The following is a 20,361-nucleotide window of genomic DNA, read 5'->3' on the forward strand; positions in this document are numbered from 1 at the left end:
CGTGCGATGACGTCGTGCGAGTTTGCTTTTGTCATTCTTAATAAACCGTAGCAGTTTCTTTGCAGTTTTCCGTCTAAAGTCGCATTTAATATTCGCTTCTTTAATGAATTCCAAAAAGGTTTCTGTTGCGCCGTCCTCCCAAACATTCCTTGCTTTATCGTCCGCCATTGCTTTGGGACTTCAAACGTTCGTGTGACGTCATATCCGGTCCAAACGTGTGATGCGCATCCGGTCTTGCCAGCGTTTATTCATTTCATAGCCAAAATTGGCATTTCCTTTTTTCCGATACGCCGTCCAAGCGTAAAAACCGTTGTTGTTGTTTTTGTGAATTTTAGGCCCTTTTTCAAATTTCTCGCGTTTCCATTCAATTTTATTTTCGTATTTCTTGAAAACTTGGAATAAAAATGGGTGGACTATTGTAAAAACCGTAAAGGTACGAGCGTGTCAACGTTGGGACGAGGGCAGAATGTGAAGGTGATTTGTGTCATACACACATTTTCCATCCCATCGATAAAAAGCGACGGATGAAAAACAATCCAGCTGTGTTTTTGATAGCAAGCGCGAAGGTGAATGCTGAGAATGTGATGTCACTTCCTGTCTCCGTTCACAGCAGCCAAAGCTGAGTTTTTGTTTTTGCAAAGAAAATAAGCCAAAGAAAAAGTACAATTTTGGTTGGATCGATGTTTTATTTTTCCTGAAAATGTTGCAGACATTGTGAATTGTCCAAGATTGGGGGGGGGGGGTGCCTGGGGGGGGGCAGCGTTGTCGTTGCGGTCAGCTGTGTTTCCGTTAGACCGGCAGCTCCGTATGTGGCGTGCCGTGACCTTTGAACCCAGACTTGCTGCGGCAGCAGGCCACGCTCGCGCGGCGGCGCCGGAGACAAAAACCTGGTTTACAACCTTTTAACAATTCTGAAGCCCGAACCCTGCAAATATTTGGTCTGCTTCTCTTGTGGGTGAATGCGTGAAATGGAAAATGAGCTTGCGCGATTTTAGGATAACAACAAATTGGACAAACGGCAAAGCAAACTCAACAACCGCAGAAATGAATGTTGAATTGAGTCATGTTGCTGTTAAAAAAAAAAAGAAAAGGAAGTCATTGGTTAGCAAGTGTGTAACGATAGCGTTACTAGCTTACACGTCACGACACGTTGACAGCGAATGCGGCGACTGTCACGAAATGTGGTTGCTAACCTTTCGTTAGAATCTTCACACGATCAAAAACAACATATTTTCTCGTGAAGCTGCTAAAATGTCAGCCGTGACAAATGAAGGTCGCGTGTCCGCTGCATTTTCCCGCCACGTTGGGTCGCCGTCGCTTTGCGGAACAAAGCAAAGCGACGGCGAAGGAACGTTGCGTGCTCGAACACGCGCGGCGAAACGATCAGCATGCGTCGTGCGTTTGTGACGTAATAAAGGCGGCGGCGGCGGCGGCGCGTGGACGTAAAGAATAACAAAGATCGCTGAAGGGCGGCCATCTTGCGTTCCTGACGTCTCATTATCGGCGCGTGTTTGATGCTAGCAAGGAATCAACGTAACTTGACATCAACAACTGCGAATATATTCTCGCAGTATCGCGAACGGCTTCTCGCGATCGTGACCGATGGTGACCGATCGTGACCGATGATCCGCGCCGCGTTCCACGCCAGTCGCCAGCAACTCCCGCCCTCCGGGGAACCCGTTTCAGCCGGTTCTCCGCTCCAGCGCACCCGATTCACACGACCAGGAAACCTTATCGTCCTTCTGCAGAGCTTGCCGGTCATTTAAATCATGTGTGCTGGAGGAGGGATCTGGAGTTCAAATCACGGCAGACGCCGCAAGCGGGATTTTCTCACACGCTGCAATTGAGCAACGAACTCGGCAAATACAAAAACGTCGTTCACAAATGAACGCATCGAACAAAGACGGCATGTTTTTGCGTTTCTCGCTATTCCTTAAACTGCTCGATTATGGCAAAAATAATAATCACGATTATTTTGGCAATCATTTAAATCACGATTATTCAAATGATTTTTTGGGGTACAAAACAAGAAAATGTATTTTGAAAATATTAAGACCAATGAACAAAAAAATAGAAACACTGTAATTATTTGGACCAAACAGAATTTATAATAATAATGATAAATATGAATTCATTCAATTATTGATGTTGGCAAAAACTTGAAGTCGGACAGATTGTCCACTTGGACAATCATTGATTTTTTTTTAATACAAAACAAAATGCTTAAACGTAAAAAAACCAGACAAATCCAATTCTTTGAAAAACTCATTATGCAGTTTCCGTTTGAATGAAACAAAATGTATTCAGTTAGTTTTTTCAAAAAGGTGCCACTTTTTAAACGACTCCAAAATTAGAAATCATATTTTTTTCTTTGACAATTCTGCTGCTTTTGTAAGTGTGATGACTGAAATTGGAATTGAATTGACCACGACGGTCGACTTGTGTTGTTGTTGTTGTTGTCGTTGTTGTTGCTGTTGCTGTTGCTGCTGTTGCGTAACTGCCGCTGCGCTTGCTCCTCAGTTTCCGACGCAGACGGCAGCGAGGGCGGCTTCCAACTGAAGAAGGAACATGCGCTGCGCGTGTTGTCTCACATCGGCTCGTGGACGCAGAGGTGAGCGGCGAGCGGCGAGCGGCGAGCGGCGAGCGGCGAGCTTCCTGTTCACGCCGAGCCGCACGCCGCCGGCCGCAATTGCCGCCGGCGTGCGGCGTCGGCTCGCGACGGCCGCTTCCAGCTGAAAGAACGATCACAATTTGGATGCTGGGTTCTGCAGAATTCTTATTAAATTATCATTTGACAAAATGGCCTTTTTGGGCATCGTCTGTGTGATATCGAAAATGTCGTCTTGAAATTAGAATAAAAGGGTGCAACTTGATTCTCGTCAACGTCTCAATTGAGAACTCGAGGAAGCTTTTCTCCGATTGTTTCGCTGAAGGAAAAACCACCAAATATTTGACGGGCGGTTATTCCGAGATGGTCCGTGTTTGTTGACGACGACATTTGAGTAATCTATTAAAGGGATGCTTAATATTTGTGGCGTTTTTAATCATGTCCTTGACATTAAAGAATTGATGTTCAATAAGTCATCCGATTAAAGTGAATCAAAAAATCCAATCAAATGGAACTCTTGTGAATCAAATTGAAAAGGATGCTCGTCTTCATTTCCTCAACAAAAATCATTTTGTCAACACTTTTTTTCACCGGACGAAGACCAGACCAAAACGCTCATTAATAAACAAGTGCCACTAAATCAGTCTGCATTTTCGTCGACGAATGAAGACAAGACCAAAATGTACTTCATAAAAAGTGGACGAAAATCGATGGACGTTTTAGTTCATGAACAAAAACGAGATGAAAATGACACGATTTTTAAAAATCTTTTCTGCTGATCTGTCATGTGACTTTAAAATCTGCAGTAAATTAAAGTTATGGTAACGTAACATTCCAACAATAATGTTAAACCGACCGCTAACCAATGCTCGCTAACTTACGAGCTCGTAGCAACCGTAATTGTGTCAAGTATTTTTTTTTTTCCAAAAAGATGAGAGAAATTTTCGTTTTAGCTCGAAAACGTTCAACATAATCTGATGACCCAAAAAAAAATGCAGATGTGAAGCGATCGTCTTGCCTAAAACGAGACAAAGTCTAAAATGCTCGAATGAGAGTCGGCACAAAATAAAAACCGGATGAGGTTGACCAACGACGGCAAAAAGCGTGATTGAAACGGAGACTACCTTTCAAAATGGTGGCTGGGACGATCGCCATCCCGAGTTTCCAATGAGCTCCTGCATCCGAATTGTGATCGTTTTCATGATGTGGTCGATGTGCGCCGTTGCCGTGTTGCCGTTGCCGCGGCGACGACTGACCAACTGCCGTTTTCCCGCAGGCAATGTCTGTGCTGCTTCAAGGAGTACAAGCACCTGGAGGTCTTCAACCAGCTGGTGTACGCGCTCATCAACCTGGTGGTCGGCCAGATCGCCGTCCTCAGGGACCGCCTGTGCCGCCTGCGCCGGCGCGGCGCCGCCGAGGGGGCGGAGGCCGAGCGCCGGCACCGCGAGCGGCCCCCCCGCCGGCCGCTCTCGCCCGGCGAGGACGAGCCCGTCAACGTGGAGCGCGACTCGGCCGAAGAGGACGCACGGTCGCCGGACGGCGCCCTGAAGCGGAAGCCGGCGGGGACCCGCGTCCAAGAGGAGGAGGAGGAGGAAGAGGAAGAGGAGGAGGACGAGGAGGAGGAGGGGGCGGAGGAAGAGGACGAGGAGGAGGACGATGGCGGAGGAGGCGGGCCTGCGGGCGCCCAAGAGCTCGACGCGTTCAGCTCGTGGAGCAGCGACGAGCGCGAGAAGCTGCTGCTGTGCGCCGCCAAGATCTTCCAGATCCAGTTCCCGCTTTACACCGCTTACAAACACAACACGCACCCCACCATTGAGGTGAGCGCGCACGCACACGCACACACACACATGATGCAAGGGTTCAAATACAATCTGAATTGGTTTCTTTTTTTAAATTCTCGTTGTTTTAAGGGTGGCGTTCGTTTGAGGTTTTTTTCTTTTATTATTATTTTTTTTTTTTTTGATTTTATTAGCTTTAGTTTTTATTTAATTTTTATTGTAAACGATTATAAAATACAACCTACGCCTTGTGTATTAAAAATTCTTCAAATATTTTTGAACACTGTAAAAACTGCCCTCCCCAAATGAAATATGCTGCATCAGGCCGCAGACTTAAAGGGATCGTTTGGGTTTTGGGACATGAATCTGCAATTGGCACCGACGGCGTCCGTGACCCGAGACCCGGTCCAGTTTTGGTCAAGAAGAAAGTAGTCCAGCAAGTTGGCTGGGCTCACGGAAAGGAAGCCTTTTTATTCAAAAAAAATGCGTGCATCACAAAACTGTACATTCGGAACAAGTCGCCGGGCTCGATCCGAGTGGCCGCCCTAAAACTTGGAGGTTTTGGGTTCGATCCCTGGCCGGGTGATACCAAAGGCTTTAAAAATGGGACCCATTGCCACCCTGCTTGACGCTCGGGACTGCTAAAAAATGTCCCTGAATCTCCGCGCGCTTTTCAGCGCTTCCCGCGCCCTCGAAACAAGCGCACCCCGTTTGTCAGTCGCCCGCGCTCTCGGGGCTCCGTTCTAGCAATATCGCCCTCAGTATGCCCGGGTTCATCAAGATTCCCGCGCTAAAGACACGGTCGTCGTAGTCCGACACGTTATCGTGAGTTTTCCAAGTTATAATTACGGTGGGACGCGCGTCTGTCCACGGGATGCGCGGCGGTGCGAACAGAAAAATGGAGCCCGGCGGAGTCGGACTTTTTCCGTAATGTTCAGTTTTGTCACTCTTTTAAGCACAAACTGTTTTTCGAAGAAAAAGGCTTTATTTCCGGGACCCCAGTCAACTTGCCGGAGCGCTTTCGTCTGGACCAAAACCGGGTCTCGGGTCGCAGGACGCTGTCGGCGCCAAGTCTAAGCCTGCTTGACTCATTGAGCCGTTTTCAGCAGTAAAAAGTTCATATTTTGTTTAGAATTCATTTGATAACTTCCAATATTTTTCTTGGACGATTGGCAACGTAAACATTTTGACTGAAGATGAGCTCACCTGTGCAGAGGAAGTCAAGAACGACCAATCACGGTTCACCTGTTTTCTGGGTTTGGTCTGCAAACTGAGCACGCACGCACGCACGCACGCACGGATTTTCCTCCGCGCAGCGAAACCTTTCGTCGTCTTCTCGTCATATTCGGTCGCAGCTCAAGGAAGCCGAGATGTTCTCCACAAACGACACCACGACTGCAAAAGCGTTCACGTTTTGACTTTTAATATAGAAAAAAGGCGGGATTGACTCTTTGGAAACGCGTTGACCGAACGTCCCGCCATTTTCTAACGGAACGTCTGAAACGTGACGCTTGAACGTACACTGAATCGATTTCCTTGCTGTTTTTCAGGACATCTCCGCCCACGAAAGCAGCATCCTGGGCTCGTTCTGCGACATGAACGTAAGTAAGCGCAACGTTCGAGTTCGAGCTCGAGTTTGAGTTTGAGTTTGTGCCGACATTTTCAGCATCTCATTGGCTCCTTTTTTGTTGTTGTTTTTTAATCAAATTCAAGCAAGCAAAACTTGAATGCGTGAAATTGCAAATTCATGTCAAAGTGACGATTGAACGGAGGAGACGCACTTGCTTTCGAATGAAGCGCGCCTTTAAGAGCGCTCGCTTTCGAATGAAGCGCACCTTTAAGAGCTTGGCAAAAGCCATCGTGTGTCACGCGCGTTCTTTGTTTACGATCGGAGGACGAAATGAGGTCGATTGGGCAATAATCGCGATGTTTTCGTGCGCAATTCTCGTAGCCATTCAATATGCAGCGATTTTTAAAAGATCCATTTTTGATGGAACTATTCAAGCAAATGTGTTAATTCGGGTTTATATTTGAAGCATGAAAGAATGTTGTATTAATGGAACGTTCAGCCTTAAAATGGGATTTGAATGCGCTTGAAACGAAACCGATTGCAACCCGTTTGAAAAAATATGGTGGCTCACAATTAGAAGCCTGAAGTTTCAGATAAGTAAACAAATCTTACAGGGTACGAGTTTACTGAAGAGTGTTTTCTAAATTTGAGCATAAAAAAAAAAATCGCTATTTATTGGGATTAATCGGTATCGAATCGGGATGCAGACAGAATTGCAAGGCGGCAATTCACACCCCTAAAAATGTTATAAACGGCGAAATCGGATTTTGTCAATATGCTGTGCCGTTGCGTTCTTTCAGCCTCGAACCTTTCATGAACAGACACGGAAGGAAGACGAGAGAGACTCGCCAGGAGAATGAACGGAGATGGCTGCGGATCACAACCTCCTGCCCATTTCTGACACGCGCTGCCGTTTCTCCTCCTTTTGTTTGGGTTGACCGACCGCACGCACGTTATTGTTGCTGCGAACGATTTTGGGGGGAAACGCAGAGCAGCAACGCGACAATCGTTTACACGGGCGGCAACGCTGACGTTCTTTAACACGAAAAGCTTCTCAAGCATAAAAATGTTGCGGCCGTTTGTCTTGTGACGAGGACGCATTTCCCGTCTTGTGACTGCAGTCGACTCGCACAGTTCGAACGATGTTGAATACAAGCTACGCAATTAATAAAAGACAAAATATGGGATCTTTAAGATGCGTTCATCTCAAATGTTCGTTATTCTTGTCTGAACATTTTGCACAAGAATTGCTTTTTAATAAATGACGCCTTTAACTAAAAAATCGTAATCGTCCTGAATGATTGGGATTTTCTTTTTTTGGGCCGTTTTGCCGAGCCCTTCTTGAATGTCTAAAAAGTTGACTTTGAGTTGAACGACGGACCCGAAAGAAAAGAAACCCGGCAAGCCGTCGTTCCAAAGTCAGCTTCTTCTTCTTTGTCTTTTCAGGACGTGGAGGTTCCGCTGCACCTCCTGCGCTACGTTTGTCTGTTTTGCGGCAAGCACGGCCTGTCGCTGATGAAGGAATGCTTTCAGGCCGCCGCCCCCGACAGCCTCCCCTTCCCCATCGCGCACGCCTTCATCACCATCGTGTCCAACGTGAGGACGCACGCCAGGCCCGACCGCGCCCGACCGCCGGCTCCCGCTTCTCATTCTTCCCTTCTTTTTTTTTTTTTTTTTTTCTCGCTCTCAGATCCGAATATGGCTTCACATTCCGGCCGTCATGCAGCACATCATCCCCTTCCGCTCCCACGTCATACGGTGAGTTCTTCTTTTTTCTTTTTTTCCGCCCCCCCCCCACTCCTTTGCATTCCGCCACACAGTGCGGTTGTTGCTAGGTAGGACTGCCGTCTCCATAGCGACCGTCTCCCGGCCGCCGGCAACCCTCTCCTCATATGACCTGGGAAGAGGCAGCCGGCGCCGGTGCCAGATGGTATCGGGGTCGCCTGCCGATGACATCGCGCAACAGGATTGGCTGCAAATGATCCGGTTGACGATCATTCGTTTTTTTTGTGGTGCGAAAAGTAAATATTAAGACAAAACACTAAAATTACGCAAGCTCCTTTTGGATGAAACCAACATTTATGAAATTTGTTATTTTAAGTTGTAAATGTTTAAATTTAAACAACTCGAAAATGAGTATGAATCTTTTTTTTTCCGATTATGCTGATTTTGTAATTGTGCAGTGTAATCGTTGAAATTGTAAATGAATTTCGATTAATCGCACAACCCTCGACTGAATTTGTAAAAACATAAATTAACCTAAGAATATAAAAGAATAAATGATAAATACACAAATTCATTTAGCGATGATGATGTGATGATGTTTTTAGCCAACTCGGTGCGCTCGTGGTCGAGTGTCCGCCCTTAGACTGGGAGGTCGTGGGTTCGATCCCCAGCCTGGTCATACCAAAGACCGGGAGCCCTTCGCCTCCCTGCTTGACACGCAGCATTAAGGGTTGGAATTGGGGGGGTTAGAATCGTCATAAGATTCCCGAGCGCGGCCGCCGCTGCTGCTGCTCACCGCTCGCTCACGGGGGACGGCTCAAATGCCGAGAACGAATTTCGCCCCACTTAAAGGATCAATCAGTCAATCGTAATCCACGTCGGCGCGTTGACGGGCGTGTTGATGGGCGTGGCCTTCAGGTACCTGTGCCAGCTGTCGGACCAGGAGCTGCGTCAGAGCGCGGCGCGCAACATGGCCGACCTGATGTGGAGCACGGTGAAGGAGCCGCTGGACAGCGCGCTGTGCTTCGACAAGGAGAGCCTGGACTTGGCCTTCAAGTACTTCATGTCGCCGACGCTCACCATGCGGCTGGCCGGGCTCAGCCAGATCACGGTCGGTCGGCTTCACTTTGGGTTTTGGGTGAGAAACCTGGAATCGGTCTTAAACAACGTCTCGTGTTTCCCGCTTCAGAACCAGCTGCACACGTTTAACGACGTGTGCAACAACGAGTCTCTGGTGTCCGACACGGAAACGTAAGTTGCGTCTCTGTCTGTTTGTCTGCGGCGTCAAACGGAAAAAGGTCGCGACGCCGTTAAGGGGAATCGACCAGAAATCGAAAAAAGTTACGTTCTGAGGATGACCATATTTGGCGAGTGCAGTTCTTAATGCGATGACATCATCAACACCCAGCTGTGATTGGACGTTGCCGATTTCCGCAGCAAAGGTGACGTCATCTTCAGTCAACAGCGAGTGGAAAAAAGCTCGAAATGCCACTTTTTTTTTTTCTTTTCCAGACTGCAGACTTCAGCACTAAACGATACCAATTGCAGATACCATTAGTACTTAAGATACATAAAATGTTCCCCCGAAACAACAGCATTTTTTTGTAATGACCCCCAATTAGAGCAAATTTCCTTAAAAAGTCATTTTGTCTAGAGAAAATGAATTTCAAAATAAATGAAACGCGTTATCCAATGGCCAGTAAAAAACAATAGTGTCATTTAAATGACGTTACGTTTTAAATGACATTCAAATGTAGTAACGCCGACTATGTTAAAAAAGTGTGTGATGTTTAATGATGTTGTTTTTGAAACCCATGCTTTTAATTTGGAGGGCTGCTGTGTATTTCCATTTCCTGTTTCACAATCTGCGTTCATCAGTCGTCAACAACGAAATATGCAAACATAGCAAACAAAGAGCGGTCCGCACTTCACAGCTCACGAAAAGGCGTCGTCCAACTTCTCTTACCGGAGCCCCCAGCAAAATAAGCATCTTCGATGCCGCAAGAGCAGGGGCCGATACCAGTATCGATAACCGTCGCGAGGACCGATACCTTAAAATATGTCCTGGTATCAGGACTCGCTCGTCCCTAATTTAAAAAAAAATCAAGTTATCAAATCCGTTCCGGAGCGAACGTTTGACTGCCGAAAATGTCCAAAAGTCTCCGTCTGTGTTTGCGTTGATTTTGTACCGCGTTGTCCCCGTTTGCCTTTCAGGTCCATAGCGAAGGATCTGGCCGACTGGCTGATCCACAACAATGTGATCGAGCACCTTTTTGGACCTAATTTGCACATTGAGGTGAGTCGTCGTACCCGACTTTTGTTGCTTTGGATCTCGCGCTCAGCAAATCCGATCAATGGCTGCCTTCGTGGACGCCTGAAAAGATACGATCGCCTTTTTTGAATTCGCATTCCACGATCATCCCGCCTAAATTGTCTTATTGTCGTTGTCTTATTGTCGTTGTCTTATTGTCGTTGCCCCCCCCCAGATCATCAAACAGTGCCAGGTCATCCTCAACTTCCTGGCGGCGGAGGGCCGACTGAGCACGCAGCACGTGGACTGCATTTGGGCCGCGGCTCAGGTGAGGAACTCGGCGCTGTTCACTTCACAAGTCCATGACGCTTCTTGACAAACTCAAACGTTTGGATCCTTTTTTTCACTTTTCGGGGGTCAACAGATTTTCTTTTCGTTGTGCGAATGCCGAAGCACGATTTTTGATTCTCCTCCCCTTTTTTTTGCCGAGAAACGACGCCCACATAATTCTTTCCATTTACACTCAAATGTCAACTTCAAAAAACGAACGCCTTTTTATGGTCCGATTCACAATTTCACCTCAAATATCCACTTTTCGTTTCCTGACCGACGCTGAACTTTAAGCTTAAAAGGTCGCCGGTCAGTGCAAGTGAACGCAAATTGAAATTGGTTGACCTTTAAGGTCAAACCTTGACCTTTAATACATGTTTAATGTCATACAGAGGAATTTAGGATTGAAAATAAAATGCGCAGGCGAAGGAGCTTGAAAACGTATTTTCATCGCAATCGCAAAATTGAGGGTGAAATTTGCAACGAGATCATTTTTGAAAATGCTCGCGTGCGGTTGAAAGCAATTTCCATTTGTCAACTTCCTGTCTCAGCTCAAGCACTGCAGCCGCTACATCCACGACCTTTTCCCGTCCCTCATCAAGAACTTGGACCCGGTGCCCCTGCGCCACGTCCTCAACTTGGTCTCAGGTCTGCACCCCAGCGCGCACACCGAGCAGGTACCCGCCAACGGCCATTTTCACAACAAGTTTCGTTCCCGAAGGCTAATTGCATTTTGTACGGTTTGCAATCGGCCGAGTCATGAAAAAGCAAAACAAAAAAACTGTAAAATAACACAACAGTAAAGTTTTGAATTGGACATGAGGTTCTCCTCTGCCGTTGTTTTGCTTTGACCTCATTTGCTCCCCAAAAGGTATAAATAGGTTTGAAGTGTCCCAAAGACGTACGTATACGTTTTTCTCGAAGGCTTTGATGCAGCCTCTGAACTGCGGATTGCTTCAAGCGCGATGCTAGTTATTATAAAAACGGCCAGCAGGTGGCATCAGCATATGAGATCAACCAGGGCCATGTTGCAAAAAAAGAAAGAAGCTCGTTTACCTACAGTTCTAAACAGATTTATGAATAATGACGAAACATCGCTTTATTGTAATGCGAGTTGCTGCAAAATGGAAACCGATAGAAATATGCTTTTTTTTTCCTGATGGAAGAAGAGACTCGAATCTTTCTTTTGGTGGGTTCCATGTTTTTATAGCAATGGAACACAATATTCTGCGGGCCGTATCCCATAAAACAGCCGGGAGCGAAGGGGGTTGCTTCAGTCCAAATGGCTGCCACTGAAGGAGTTAAGTGTGCTCCGTGTCCGTGTTGGGGTCCGCCAATGAAAAGCGACACGTTCCGAAACCCATCCAAATATTTGCGCCCCTCCAAACTGGAAGTATTTCCAAAAAAAACGTCGTTGAGTTGAATGTTGAAGTGGCGGCGGAGACGTCGTCGTAGCTTGCGCTTGCCGCTGCTCGCCTCGCGCAAGCTAACAGAGACTGGCGTCTCTTTGCAGACGCTCTACTTGGCCTCGATGCTCATCAAGGCTCTGTGGAACAACGCGCTGGCCGCCAAAGCGCAGATGTCCAAGCAGAGCTCCTTCGCCTCGCTGCTCAACACCAACATGGCCATGGGCAACAAGAAGGGTCAGTGGCGCCCGGTGGCTTTCTTTGCTTTGGGAAGGGTTTGACCAGCTTGTCCGTCTGTGATTGGCAAGCAATTTGAAGGAAAGAATTAAAAAAAAAAAAAATGATGTATCAAAATTTCGGGCTAAAAAAAAGTGGTATGGAACATCCCCAGTCAAAATGGCTGCCAGTTAGTGATGGCAAAATGAAGCTTCATGAAGCACTTGCGATACTTTTTGACTCCTCTAGATGGTGCTCTTGGTTTAAAGATAAAGGCAAGTGCAATGAAAATGGATTACATTTGCATTGCATCTTTGAATCATGAGTGCCACCTTGAGGAGTCAAAAAGTATCGCAAGTGCTTCATGAAGCTTCATTTTGCCATCACGAGTAATTGGGAGTCTTTGTTATGCAAATTGTCATGTGCCAGAAAATTGGGCAATATTGGCAGCAAACCAATAGAAAAAAAGCTCATGTCAAAAAGTATCGCAAGTGCTTCATGAAGCTTCATTTTGCCATCACTACTGCCAGTCATTGAGTTCAAAGTGCGGAATGCGCCACTCGTGACGCGGCGCCGCCGTTGTTGTGCCGCTCAGGCTCTCCGGCCGGCAGCCCCGACAGCAGCGACACGCAGCACAGCGCCGGCAGCGACATGGACGAGCAGATGATGGCGGGAAGCAAGCGCGGCCAGCAGAGGCTTTCCGACACCGAGGTTGCTTTTACTCACGGCCCAAAATGGCCTTTCTTGATTACTCCGTTATTAAAACAGTGGATTCGTTTGATGATGGATTACTGGTGGCTTCACGATTCGAATCTGCGCGCGTTTGCAACCGAACCGCGATGGAATCAGTCCAAAGTCCGGTGCTAAAGCGTGGCCATGTTTGCCGTCGCGGTCCAGGAGTCGATGCAGGGCAGCTCGGACGAGACGGCCAACAGCGCCGAGGAGGGCAGCAGCGGGCCGGGCAGCACCAGCGGCCGCAGCGACGCCTCCAGCAACGAGGCCGCCTCCAGCAGAGCCAGCCGATCGGCCGGCAGCCCCGCCAGCGACGCCCGCTCGGACGACATGGCCGACAGCGAGGCGCTGAAGGAGGACGAGGAGGAGGACGACGATGACGAGGAGGAGGAGGAAGACGAGGAGGACGACGACGACGAGGAGGACGACGAAGAGGAGGAGGAGGAGGAAGGGCCGTCTGCCGATGGCGCGCCGCAGAAGGCGGAGGTGGGAGGTCGTCTCCGATCGATCGATTGTCATGTTTGCTCTTGAACCTTAACTCGGCAAATTGCAATTGAAAAAGACGAACCCGTGCGCAACCGAAGGTCCCAAAACCGTTGAGCTCCACTGCCGGCTTTTATGTGAAGGACAAACAAACCATTACAAGTGTTTGCCACATTGCAACGTTTGTTGCATATTTTACGCAATGACGGCCATCTTTAGCTTTCAGCCAATATGGCGTCTTCCCGACCATCGTAGCCGCGCCGTAAAGTGTCATGGCGCGCTGAATTAGCATACCGTTGTTGTCTGCGCACTATTGACCAAGATCATCTGGCGACAACGAGCCGCTCTGCTCGTTCCTTCTTCCGCTTCGCTCCAGCTAGCAACGCGAGGCTAACCCCGATTTTTCATTGCTTTATTTGCCTTATGACTTGTTTTTTTATTTCATTTTAGAGCAAGTTTTTGAAAAGGTTTCATTTTAGTCTAATTTCTATTTTAGTACGAGTTGAACATTAACTGTGGATTATTGTGGAATGCCATTTTTTTTTTTTAAGTCAAGTATTTTGTATAACGAAGTAAAGGTCAATTCTTCCACTTTCTATTGCCACAAATCTTTTCTGATGCGTTTTTCTGGCGAAGAAACGGAGAATCTGCCAAATCCAAACGACGCGTCCGCGTTTCCCACTTCGAGGGTAACAAAGCGCTTTTGTCACTCGTGGTCGAAACGCAGTCATGCGGTCCTGCCTGGAAAGTGGAAGCATATTAACGCATTTGCTCCTAAAAATGTTTAAATAATTCTATTTTAACTGTTGAAGTCGTGCAATTAATTACAATCAAAGCACGTCATCGCCTCATTTTTAATGATCTTTTTTTAATATATCAATTCCGTCAGGCCATTAAACGTTTGAATTGTAATCAATCGCATGACTTCAATAGTGAACTCGCAATTAATGTTGTAAATATACAATAAAAAAAAATCTAGATTTTCATACTCTTATCAAAAGTGGATTTTTTTTTTAACAAATAGAAATAGTTAAGATGATTTATAATTTTTTTTACGTCTCTAGCCGTCAATGGCAGTGAATGAGTTTTCACTCCAAGAATGCAATATTGAGTTCTGTTGACGTACTGCAAGTCGGAGTGTGGTCAAGTCACATGACTGCCCCCCCCCCCCCCTTCTCATTTGTCAGAAGGACCCTCGGGGGCAAGCGGAGTCGCGCAAGCGGAAGGCTGGCGAGGCTCTGGGCGAGGGCGCCAAACCCAAGGTCCACCCCTTCAGCCCGGAGACGTCGGCCATCATGGCCGCCGCCGCCACCTCCCTGGAGAGTCGCATGCGGATGATGGACACGTGCGCGGCGGCGTCCTCGTCCGGGCAGGCGCCCGACGTCAGCCCCCGCCAGGGGGGGGGCCAGGAGCCGGCCCGCGCCGCACGCCCTGCCGACTACCTGGGCGAGGCCATGGGCGGCGAGATCTTCAACTGCCGCCGCTTCATCGGCCCCCCCCATCATCATCATCACCATCACCATCATCATCATCATCATCATCACAATGAAGGGTAAGTCTTCATCACCGCCCTCAACAGACGCTTGTTTGGTTTTGTCAGCGTCTTTTCTTGTTGTTGGTCTTTTTGTGTATTGGGGGGAACGGATTGAGAAGACGTTGTTTTGGTTGTGAAATGTGTGCGGGTTCCGCAGGCCCACGGCGGAGGACATGCTGAGCGCCGACGACGTGAGCTGCAGCAGCTCGCAGGTCAGCGCCAAGTCGGAGAAGAACATGGCCGACTTTGACGGCGAGGAGTCGGGCTGCGAGGAGGAGCTGGTCCAGATCAATTCGCACGCCGAGCTCAGCTCGCACCTGCAGCAGCACCTCCCCAACCTGGCCTCCATCTACCACGAGCACCTGGCGCAAGGTGAGGGCCGGCGGGCAACTTTTTACTGCCATGGAAAGAAGCAATCTGCCACTCGCCGTAGAGACGCAAACAAATTCCCGCCACCGCCACAGCAATGTTGGTCCTTTTTTGTTGTTGTTGCAGAGGATAAAGAATATATACGTGTGTGCGTATTGTGATGTCTACACGTGTTGCTCCGCAGTTTGTGTATCCTTTCCTTTTTAAACGGTATACAAGGGCAGTAATTGTTTTCCCATAAATGACACCTTCCATTATCTTAGCATAGGTATTATATATATATATATATTTATATTTATATTTATACTCATTTGCTCACAACAATGTATGATTATTATTATTTTTATAGAAAATACATCAAACTAAATATAATACAATTGAATTACATGAATTAAACAATTATATTAATTATAGATATAGAGATGATAGATTATATGAATTCAAAATATAAAATTCATATATTTATTTTTTATAATTTACTTTTTAAATAATACAATATTTATACGTTTGCGGCCTCTGAACTGAAGAGAATGCTTGACGCGCAATGGATGTTATCACAAAACACGGCCAGCAGGTGACAGCAGAGTATAGGAGATCAACCAGGGCCATGTTGAAATCCAGCGGATTGCCCCACATTTCTGAACACATTTGTGAATAATGAAAACATTTGGCTATTTCCGAATGCGAATTGCAGATGAATGAATTAGCTATATTCTAATGCTAATTAATTTCTGCGAAACAGAAACAGAATTTTTAAAATCTTTTAAAAATCTTTTTATCAATTTTTTCCCTAATGAAAGAAGAGACTCTAATCTTTCTTTTGGCCGGTTCCATGTTTTTACAGCAATAGAACACAATATTGTGCGGGCCTTGCAAAATCTGTCCAAATCCAGTCAAACGACCGGGAGTGAAGGGGGTTGCTTCAGTCAAAATGGAACTAAAGAAGTAGTTGGTCATTCAAGGACCGTCAATAAAATGTGAATAAAACGCCGTGACAAGCAGCATGTACACACACGGTGTGACTTTTAGGAAAAAGACGCCATTTGTAAAAAACAAACAAATTCTGATGTGTTTGAGAATCAGCAGTTTGTGAGTTTGTTTTTAGTTTTTTCTTCTCGTATGTCCACCAGGTCCGAGCGTGCACAAGCATCAGTACTCGGGTGGCCACGCGCTGACGGACGTCAACCTGGACAACGTCTGCAAGAAGGGCAACACGTTGCTGTGGGATCTCGTGCAAGACGACGACGCCGTACGCTGACTTTTTTCCTCCAATTCCACGCTCGGGGCAAACTGCGCCCACGGCTCATTAATTATGCGGGAGCGGTTAAACGCGCCTCGGTGACGTTTGCACAAAAAGGCGCTTTTATCTGCCCGTGCTTATTCCGTCGTTTAGTTTCTCGTCGTCGTAACCATCGCGACGGCGCCACAATATCGTCGTCGACATGTTGCGAAAGTCGGCTTGACGTCGGCCATTTGCTGTCCAGCGAAGATGACGTCACAGTTGCTCGGGTAACAACCAATCGCGGCTCAGCTTCCGACAACAGCTGAGCCGCGATTGTGATCAGGCTTTTCTTCCCGATTTTATTTTCAACCCAAATTTATAATCAACATTCCGTCCAAAGTATTTTCCGTTCATCGCGATGCGTCCGGATTCGGCGCCCATCGTCTTGTCCGCCATTTTGCGCGTGCTGTCCTGTGGATGGCGCTGACACGGGTCGCTTTGCGTTTCAGAGCCACCTGTCGGAGGGTCTGATCAACGAGGCGGAGAAGCTGCTGTGCTCGCTGGTGTGCTGGTTCACCGACCGGCAGATCCGCATGCGCTTCATCGAGGGCTGCCTGGACAACCTGGCGCACCACCGGTGAGCAGCCGGCCCGACCCGGCCCGACGGGACCGGCGGGACCGGCGAACGCGCGCCGCTAACCGTTAGCATGTGCCCTCAGGTCGGTGGTGGTGTCGCTGAAGCTCCTCCCCAAGCTCTTCGGCACGTTCCAGCAGTTCGGGTCCAGCTACGACACGCACTGGATCACCATGTGAGTAACGCGCGGGACCGGTTCTGAAGACCTGCTCCACTTTTCATGGAACGCGTTCAACAGCAGCACACTTGATGTTCAAAGTGCTTGTTTTTTTGTTTTTTTTTGCTACTTCTTCTATAGAGCACCTTTTTGTTTTTCAGCTGCATTGTTTAAACTTCAGTTAAGTATAAAATGATTATTTTGTACCAGTTTTACTTACGGTACTTAACTTAATTTCTTCTTTCTTTCTTTTATTTTTTTTAAGTGTCATTTCTGGACTATAAGCCGCTACTTTACATTCGACCTTGAAAGGTGCGACTTACCCATCTGACCGCAAGGGGGCGCTCTAGAACAGTAGGAGAGAGCGAGACAATTTGCACCCTCATTAAGGAAAAGAACATTCAAACACGGGTGCGACTTGTCGGCCAGAAATGACGGTCACTTTTTGGGGGCGAAGTACGGTGGAAACGATTTAACATGGAAGCAAATCAGGATGTCGCGTTTGGCAAACCTTTATTGACAGCGTTTTGTGTGCGCGCTGCCAGGTGGGCTGAGAAGGAGCTTCACATGATGAAGCTGTTCTTCGACAACCTCCAGAACTACATCCAGGAAGTCCGGCAGCACCGCCACAATTATGCGCTGTGAGTCTCATCGCGCCCACTTTTTTTTTTTTGCACGCCGCACCCACCAAACAAGATGTCACTCGAACCCAACGCACGCGCTTCCGACGGCCGGGCAGGCCCAACTTTTTGGATTTTGGAACGCGCCACTAAAACGCGCCTTTGTGCCCCGTTTCAGGTACGGCCACAGCGCGGAGGTGCAAGTGCGCCTGCAGTTCCTCACGTGCGTTTTCTCCACGCTGGGATCCCCAGACCACTTCAGTAAAGACGCACACACATTACCCGACACGTTTGCACGCTCGCTCCCTCTCTCTCTCTTTTCTGTCCCATCATTTTTGAATCACGCCTCATTTTTATCCCTCGCTTCATTTCTCTTTTCGTAGACTTCTTATTTTTCTCTGCCTTTTTGTCTCTCTGTCATGCTTTGTCTCTCTCCCGCTCTCGATTCTTTCTCTCTGTCTGTCTCTTTCCCTCCCGCCGGCCCTGCGCACGTGCACGTGCGTGTGCGTGTTTCTGTCCCTTGCTGTCTCCGTCTTTCTGCTTCTCCCACCGCCCGCGTGACGCGCACAAAGTCTTGCTAGCAAATTTGTCTTTGTCGCGGCCTTCAGGGCTGAGCTTGGACCAGGTGGACATCCTGTGGCACTGCCTGGTGGAGGACGGCGAGTGCTACGACGACGCCCTGCACTGGTTCCTCAACCAGGTGCGCAGCAAGGACCAGCACGCCATGGGCATGGAGACGTACAAGCACCTCTTCCTGGAGAAGGTACGAGCGCGCGCGCCGGCGCGAAAGACGAAAAGGACAACATTGCGCAAGTCGCTCGCAAGTCAGAAACACCACATGAATAGATTTCCAATAACAGCGGAAGAAATGGAATCATGTGATAAATGAATGAGCTTCTTCTGAAAAGCAAATGCATGAAAACCCTTCCAGAATCATTTTTCTGATCATAAAACATAAAAATGTCTTGGCAAAAACACGTCTGCTTAATATGACGTCAAATGCGCTTGTTCAACTTCTTCGTCTCAATTGACTCGAAACAATTGAAATGATTTGCCAGTGCACGAAGATCATTCTACTAACTTAGAATAAAAACAAAATTGTAAGTCTGTATTCATCTTAAAATAAGCTTTATGCACTTATTCGAAGCAACAACAGTCAAATCAATCTTAAACTGAGACATAAGCAGTTATTTTTAAAGGTTAATTGGCCTTATTTAAGTAAAACAAGTAATATAAGTAAATTCAATCTTTAAAAAAAAAAGAAGACGCTTAAAACACTCATTCTAAGCTACGTTCAATCTTGAAAGAAGCCCGAAACACTCATTAAAGAGTAAATGGCTTTTATTGGTGCTTAGAACAAGCTGGAAAAAAACGATTCTAAGCATCAATTCAAGGCAACAATTTTGATATCATCATGAACGATACAAATCAAATGTCAATGTTAATTTGTACTTGAAGTTGACTTTTAACGGCTCCCATTTGGTATGACTCCGCCAGGGATTGAACCCGCAACCTGTCATAAGTTATTTTCATTCTTGTGCTTCTTTTTTAACAAAACGTAGACAATTTCCAGTTTCTGATTTTTGTGGTAGGTTGGATTTGTTGGAAGGATTTTTTTCACAACTTGTGTTTTGTCAAATATATTGTAAGACTTGACAGAAATTAACTCCTGAACTAAGCTTCGTTTTTTCCGAACCCATTAAAGTGTTTCTTTTTAATTATGATAGAGATGTCAAAATGAATCGATGAATCAAGTATGAAATTAATCGACAACAATTTCAATAGTCAAGTAATCGTTTTTTCATTGAAAATGGTCCAAATGCTCTGATTTCAGCATATCACGGTAATTGCTGACTGATTTCTGTTTTTACTTTGGAAACAATGACGAAATCGGTAAGTACTATCTTAACGATTCCGTCATTGTTTTCCAAACATCAATCCCACACTTCTTTTTTTTATTAAAATTTTTTTTTTTTAACACTAAACAATTACTAAGTATGCAATAAACGCCAACCACTGGTTATTAAACAATAATCAGGAGAAAAAATGCTTTTGTAATACACTTAAATGCAAAATTAAAATGAACCCGATTAATTGATTGAATAATGGATAGATGAATTGATTCTAAAAATGTTCAATAGTGGCAGCACTCAATTATTCAATTTTTTTTTTAAACTTGTGTATGTTTTTCTTTGTCCAGATGCCTCAGCTGAAGCCGGAGACCATCAGCATGACGGGTCTGAACCTGTTCCAGCACCTTTGCAACCTGGCCCGGCTGGCCACCAGCGCACTGGACAACGCCGCCAGCTGCGAGGTCCGTCCCGTCCCGTCCCGTCCCGTCCCGTCCCGTCCCGTCCCGTCATGGTCGCTCCCGCATATCACGCTCACCGCTCGCTCGCTCTCTCTCTCTCTCTCTCTCTCTCTTTCCACACTGCGTCCAGCTGTGCGGGATGGACCAGCTGTGGGGCATCGCCCTCCGAGCTCAGTCGGCCGACATCAGCCGCGCCGCCATCCAGTACATTAACTCCTACTACATCAACGGTTAGTCGGCGGCGGCTCCTGCGTTGTGCCGAGAGCGCGACGCAGGAGCCGTCTTGGGGCTTCGCTTGCACCGTGGGAACATTCCAGATATCGCCGCTGCCGTGTTTAGGGATTTTTTTTTTTAGGCCGATTTTTAGAATCAATTTTACTTTCATTTCAGCAGTTGAGCGAAGATTTATTTATCA

The 20,361-nt window shown here is 47.0% G+C and overlaps 1 protein-coding gene across 3 annotated transcripts in view; it reads left to right on the forward strand.

Annotated features, from left to right (window-relative positions):
- Positions 1-20,361, forward strand: part of usp34 (ubiquitin specific peptidase 34) — a 56,967-nt gene that overhangs the window by 1,736 nt on the left and 34,870 nt on the right. For all 3 annotated transcript variants that reach the window (XM_086082726.1, XM_086082727.1, XM_086082728.1), the window contains exons 2-24: positions 2,521-2,611; positions 3,885-4,425; positions 5,937-5,987; positions 7,403-7,552; positions 7,647-7,714; positions 8,600-8,792; positions 8,871-8,932; positions 9,896-9,977; positions 10,168-10,260; positions 10,814-10,939; positions 11,776-11,905; positions 12,480-12,595; positions 12,782-13,102; positions 14,287-14,651; positions 14,791-15,005; positions 16,133-16,251; positions 16,734-16,861; positions 16,944-17,033; positions 17,561-17,656; positions 17,814-17,896; positions 18,244-18,398; positions 19,836-19,949; positions 20,077-20,176. In XM_086082726.1, the coding sequence (XP_085938852.1) occupies positions 2,521-2,611; positions 3,885-4,425; positions 5,937-5,987; positions 7,403-7,552; positions 7,647-7,714; positions 8,600-8,792; positions 8,871-8,932; positions 9,896-9,977; positions 10,168-10,260; positions 10,814-10,939; positions 11,776-11,905; positions 12,480-12,595; positions 12,782-13,102; positions 14,287-14,651; positions 14,791-15,005; positions 16,133-16,251; positions 16,734-16,861; positions 16,944-17,033; positions 17,561-17,656; positions 17,814-17,896; positions 18,244-18,398; positions 19,836-19,949; positions 20,077-20,176 (3,489 nt within the window). The remainder of the gene's footprint in view (positions 1-2,520; positions 2,612-3,884; positions 4,426-5,936; positions 5,988-7,402; positions 7,553-7,646; positions 7,715-8,599; positions 8,793-8,870; positions 8,933-9,895; positions 9,978-10,167; positions 10,261-10,813; positions 10,940-11,775; positions 11,906-12,479; positions 12,596-12,781; positions 13,103-14,286; positions 14,652-14,790; positions 15,006-16,132; positions 16,252-16,733; positions 16,862-16,943; positions 17,034-17,560; positions 17,657-17,813; positions 17,897-18,243; positions 18,399-19,835; positions 19,950-20,076; positions 20,177-20,361) is intronic.

Source organism: Leptonotus elevatus, chromosome 8, assembly GCF_054856555.1.
Source record: "Leptonotus elevatus isolate MCC_2025b chromosome 8, RoL_Lele_1.0, whole genome shotgun sequence".
NCBI lineage: Eukaryota > Metazoa > Chordata > Actinopteri > Syngnathiformes > Syngnathidae > Leptonotus > Leptonotus elevatus.